The sequence below is a fragment of the Rhagoletis zephyria genome, unplaced genomic scaffold (genome assembly GCF_001687245.7).
Source record: "Rhagoletis zephyria isolate East Lansing unplaced genomic scaffold, Rhagoletis_zephyria_1.1 Rzeph_scaffold_07827, whole genome shotgun sequence".
NCBI classification, from domain to species: Eukaryota; Metazoa; Arthropoda; class Insecta; order Diptera; family Tephritidae; genus Rhagoletis; species Rhagoletis zephyria.
Window position 1 is genome coordinate 23,736 of NW_016164909.1, and position 5,834 is coordinate 29,569.

Here is a 5,834-nt window from a genome sequence, read left to right on the forward strand (position 1 = left end):
GAGATTTCGCGATTGGAGCAACGAGCTCCAGTGAGGTACATATTTATGTTAAAGTTATAAACAAATTATAAATTCCTACACGTCTGAAATAGATTGATAAATCGCATTTTAGAAGACAGCAGAACAAATTTGAAAAGTAAAAACTTGAGTGCGATTTTTTGTTTACGTTCTCAACACAAACATTTTAATTATAAAATAAAATGAAAAGTTCAATAAAAATGAAAAGTTCAATAAAGGTTTTTTTCTAATTAATTTATATTGCATAAGCAAATACGAATGCAAATATTCGTAACATCCCTTATATGAAGAGTTATCGGTCGAACTTTGTAAAAGGGAATCCGCTTAAAACGAAAACTTTTTAACTGCTTGCGCTTGTTTGTGTATATGTACCCAACTATGCAAGTTGACGTGCTTGAGTACCTCTTTTGAATATCAAATTAGTTGTAGTTGGGTGTAACAAGCGCGAATAATGAATAAATCAAACTTACAATTCCCATATGCCCTTGCCTTAACATACATATGTATGTATGATTCCTGCTCTCTGCCGTCTCTCTCCTGTACTACTAAGCATTTTGCTGTTTTCCTACACTATTAACAGTTGTTTTTTTTTTTATATTCGCTGACTCATTGCTCCATAAACTGTATTACATAAGTATTTAGTAAGATATTACTGCACGTTGTATTTTACGTGTTGCCCTTTGCGTGTTACAGGTTCAAGGTTAATTCGTCTTCGCAGACGGCCTTGGGTGGCTAGATACATATGTACGTCAACTTGTACGTCAATGTGAACGTCATCAGCCGATTGTAAAAGTACAGCTACGCTTCACAAGCAGCTCACACTTGGATATAACTAAATACAAGCGCGTGAGGACTGCCATCAATTTGTCTATCGTTTTCGCTAACTTGCATTTTGACGCTGTTTTTGGCGGCGTTGAACAAATTTTTGGCAACAGCGTAAGCTTATTTGCATTTTATTGACTATTTGCGCCAGCAATATGTTCTTGAATTAATTAAGTGGATTTTCAAATTGCTATGGAAACTCACTCAGTTCGCTGGAGGTTTTGGCATTATTATCGTAATGTGTGAGGTTCGAACACCACCACCCCGAAATGCCTGCGGAAAAATTTAAGAAAATTTGATTTTCGTTTCGTTAGTTGTGTAAACCAAGACACTACTCTTTTTATTTCCGTAAAACTGTGTATGAATTTTCAACAATTTGCGAAAATCCGCATATCTTTGGTTGTTTGAATTTTAAAGCTTTCGAAAAGGTATAAATAGTTGGACTCAAATTGCTTCTTTCAACATTTTTCAAATTCGGTATCATTCAGAGTTTCAACGTGAACGCGGTGTTACTGATCCACATTTTGAGATAAATTTCATTTACCAATTTGGGAGAACAAAAAGTTCTACGTTCCGAATGCATTCTGTATTAATAATGAACTATTTTAAGCCGAAAACCATACAATTTATATATTAAAGTTCATTTCAACTATTGCGAGCAACATTGAGTGGGATTCAGATGAACAAAGTGTTTAAAACATTTTCACTGAGAAAAAGCGTGCAGCATTCTTGAGCCAAGATCAAAAAATCTATATTCGAAACTATATTCACTGACTTCTGGTATGAAAGCTGATTCAAATTAATTCAAAATGCAGAAACCTTTTCTCGAAAAGTTTTTATTTAAAGGATTTACCCTCAATCCGCTGATTGAAGACCTTCCGGATTATGTAGAATAGGGATGATACTTAATCTTAGTGGTACCTCCGTTCACGAAGCTTCTTCTTTCTTGCACCAAAATTTTATGAGCGAATGAGATCCACTTTTTTCCCCGTTTTATCAAACAACTCATGAACGGCTCGTTGTGACATACATAAGAAAACTAACAGGGCAATTCTGGCAACCATCTTTCAACTCAACACTATCTTTCGAAAGACAAAAGTGTTTCGTAAGACAAATCTCAACTCCGGCAACGAGGACTTAACGTTATGCCGTTTGCTTTTTAATAATACCTTTTGTTTAATCAAAAAAATATATATATTTTTAACAGTAAAAATTAATAAATGAAGAAAATTAAATTAGATTAAAACCAATTTTATTTAAAAAAAGGAAAAGAAACAATTAAAACAAGTAAGAAAGACTAAGTTCGGCGGAGCCGAACATTAAATACCCGGCGCAAGTATTTAATATATGTTTTTTCACCTTTCCGAAAGCTACCGCTAGATGGTAAGCCAGGGTGTATCAATTTTGAGTAACTTAGCGTCCTTAAATTTCGAAATATTGCAGTTTCAAGCAGTTCTGAAATTTACCTTTATATGAAAAGCGGCCGTAATTTTAGTTGGATTTCGACAATTTTCAACCGTTTGCTTTTATGTGGCCAGCACAATAACCATACCGAGTTTGGTACAAACTGGTAGAACGGTTACCGATATACATATATGTGATCATAAGTGGGCGGTACCACGACCATTTTCCAAAATTTTACCATAAACGTATTTCTTGGTAAAGAATTGTTGCAAGCATCAATTTTGAATAAATTAGCTTCAATATTTACTGATTTATCGAAGATTTTGTATTTCTCTAAATTACCGTTATATGGGATGTGGGCGTGGTTATTGTCCGATTTNTTGGCTGTTACAAACAACCGTTATGTGAACAAAATTAATATACCCTTGTGCACAAGTGCGCTCGGGTATAAAAAGAAACAAATTGGCAGTGCTTTTTTTCTAAGACTTTTGCGAAAGACTAACAAAAGCCTTTCGAACTGTCTTGTCATCTGTATTTCATTTGTCTTAAAAAAGATTTAGTCAGAATTTCCCTGTAAGTATTTTTTACCCTTGCTTTTCTTGAAGTAGAATTTCAAAATGTGGAAATTTTTCTTTGAAAATCGATCTTGTTCAGTACGGTCCCAGTGATCTTGAAGTTCTGGTATAATTTAGGGCAGGAAAATATTTTTGATACGACAACACTGCTTTCAATTCCAACACGGCATAAATATTTAGCAAACTCTTTTAATTACGCGCTTTTCCTATTTCTATAATTTGTGTGGATACTGGGCAAATCTGATCAATTTATTTTTTTATCTCCTTTGAACTTTTCTGGCTTTGAATATTACATAAGCATTTTAAATCAAGCATATAAAACTTCGCTCTTTGGTAAATACTATTTAGGTGCAACAACAATTTTTCCGCCCATCGATTTTTCCTCTTCCACCCACTACATTGATAGCTTCCTAATGTCTATTACGCCCTCCATTCAAATTCCAAAGTTAGCAATGACACGCCACCTGGTTATAATCAAATTACATTCCAATTTGATACATCAACCTTCACAAATACCAATACGTGGGCCACCACGACACGGCGCCACTTCATCAAGCAGCCAGACTACCTAACTCCCAAGCACACCACACGGACGGTACGTGTCCCTGTGTGGAGCACTGTTGAATTTTGTAAATGCAATTAATCATCGCCTACAGAATGTGAACTCGCCTCGCCATATGAATTGTGTGTACCTTCATTCAGTTAATGGTGGTTCCAGTTCACTTACCGTTGTTGGTAGTTGGAAATTGGCTCAGCGCCTCCAAAGGCTCCATTGTACTCCCGTGTTGCTTGTTTTTTTTGTTGACCCTCTTGCTGTTGCAACACTTGCATCACAATGCCGCGCAACACATGCTCCGATGCGAGCAGTTCACGTTGAAATTGTTCTCGGAATACGAAATTCGCATCTGGCGGCGGCGGCGACGGCGGCGGCGGCGTCACAGTTATTGGCATTCGGCTACTTTTAGTTACTTCCCCATTCGTGCTGGTAGAGTGCACATGCGAGTAGAAGAGCACCGAAAGCGTGGCCACGGCTAGTGCGAGTGTGCCAAGGCACATATAGACCGCATACAATGAAGTGGGCGGCGTTGCTGCCGTAGACGCTGTAGGTGAACGCGTAGGCGGGTTGAGTGAAGGTGTAACTGTAGGCGGATGGGTTTCTGCTGAAGAAAGCGAACCTTTATTTATACAATCGCAGTCACAGCGACAGCCGGTGAACGTGGCAAGCGCAGGCACTTTTGCCTTTCCCCTCTGTTGCGGTTCACTTTGTTGCCGTCGGCATTGGCTATTCGAAAGCGCATGCTGGCAATTTTTACATTTCGCCGTCGATTGCAATTTCGCGGCTGTCAGCGTTGTTGCTTTTTTGGTCGCATTCGCAGCGGCTGTTATTGTCCTGCTGTCGGTTGCAGTTTCCAGCAACATATCATCAATTAGATTGACCGTGGAGCTGGCAGTCGAGCTTGCCAGCGACGTGCCGGACGCATCAATTGGTGGCGTTGTTGTTGCTGACACATCCGCTTGTGGCGCTGCTATCGCTTCCGTTTCTGCTTGCATTTCGCCTAGCGGCATTGTTACACTGCTACGTTTGGCCAGCGTCTCCTCGTCGACAGCAACACCACCTGCCCGCCGTATACACTCCTTTTTGCGCCTTTTGGCTGCCTGCCCATTGAGTTGATTTATTGCCAAAAACATTTTTGCGAAGTGAGTTTGTTCTTCAGTTATTACAACTTCTTCTCTGTTGGTCGCAGTGCTTTATTGTGTGTAGTTGGTACAATTGTTTGTAGAATATTTTGTTTTTGGTTGCCGCCACTGGAAATCAGACTCGTTTTTCCGCTTTTGCTAAGCGATCGGTGCAAGGACGTTGCAACTGTAAAGAAACTGAGTGTTAAAAGTTATTATGATTTCGTTAAAAGAGGATCAAATTTAAAATATTTGCATGTACATGCGGTGGCGAGAATGTAAACAGGGAAAAGAGAGTTAAGCAAATTTTGAGTACTTTTCTTTGATTAAAAAATGTTTATTATTTTTTTATGAAAATATAGTTAACTATCTCAAAAAATATTTAAATCGAAATATCAAACTTTATAGAAGATTTGTAAAAATTTTACGAATTTTAACAAATGTCGATCAAACTTTTCAACTTTTTTGTCAGATTTTTAGAATTTTCTTTTGGTATGCAGTCTAGTATAACAAAGTGCTAGTTTGANAATTATGAAACTTTGTCTAATTTTGCTGTTTTTGTACAAAGTTTGAAATTTGAATTGGTTTTTGTCAGACAACAAGCTACGCTTTGAAAAAAAATAAACTTTGCATAATCGAAATGGATTATTGAGATTTTTTTTCGGAAACGAGTTTTCACACTTTTTTCCATATAAGCATGCATTTCTTATGAAATAAAATGCGGTAGACCGTTAGCAACGAGCTTTCAAAAAATCAACGCCAGTTTTTGTAAATTGCCCTTGTTATATAAAAAAAAAAGCGCAAAAGCAGTATCGTAAAAAAAAATTCTCAAAAATTAACGCGATTTTATAGCCGGTTGAGACTTGCACTTCATTAGACTAAAAAACTGCGTACTCGTTTCTGTAAATTCTAGAAATTGTAAATAAAATGCGGAAAATTTGGATGGATTTTTTTTGAATTTTTTTGAACTTCATATAAAGTGTGAAACTTTGATTTATATGGTTTATGTTATAGAATAACTATATTTTCATAAATAAATAAGGCAAAAAATTTTGCAAGCAAATAATTGTGAATATTATATTAGTGCAAGGTGTATACTTTCGCCTATTGTATATGTACCGAGTTTGGCATAAATCGATAAATCGGTTACCGAGAGACACAAACTTATGTATTTAGTCACAAGTGGGTGGCAGTTAAATATGTGGCAAGGCTTCCTCGGGGGATTGTCAATTGTTAATCGAATTACCATATACACAGATGGATGGACGGACGAACAGACAGCGTTTTGACATATCGTCGATGTTTTTGCAAAACCGCCTATCGACCAATTGCAAAACC

The 5,834-nt window shown here is 37.1% G+C and overlaps 1 protein-coding gene across 1 annotated transcript in view; it reads right to left on the bottom strand.

Annotated features, from left to right (window-relative positions):
• Positions 1–4,679, bottom strand: part of LOC108374548 (uncharacterized) — a gene marked incomplete at its 3' end in the record, with an annotated part of 26,144 nt that extends 21,465 nt beyond the window's left edge. Inside the window, exon 1 of the mRNA XM_017630526.1 lies at positions 3,547–4,679. Within this exon, the coding sequence (XP_017486015.1) occupies positions 3,547–4,508 (962 nt within the window). The remainder of the gene's footprint in view (positions 1–3,546) is intronic.
• Between the last annotated feature and the right edge of the window lie 1,155 nt (positions 4,680–5,834).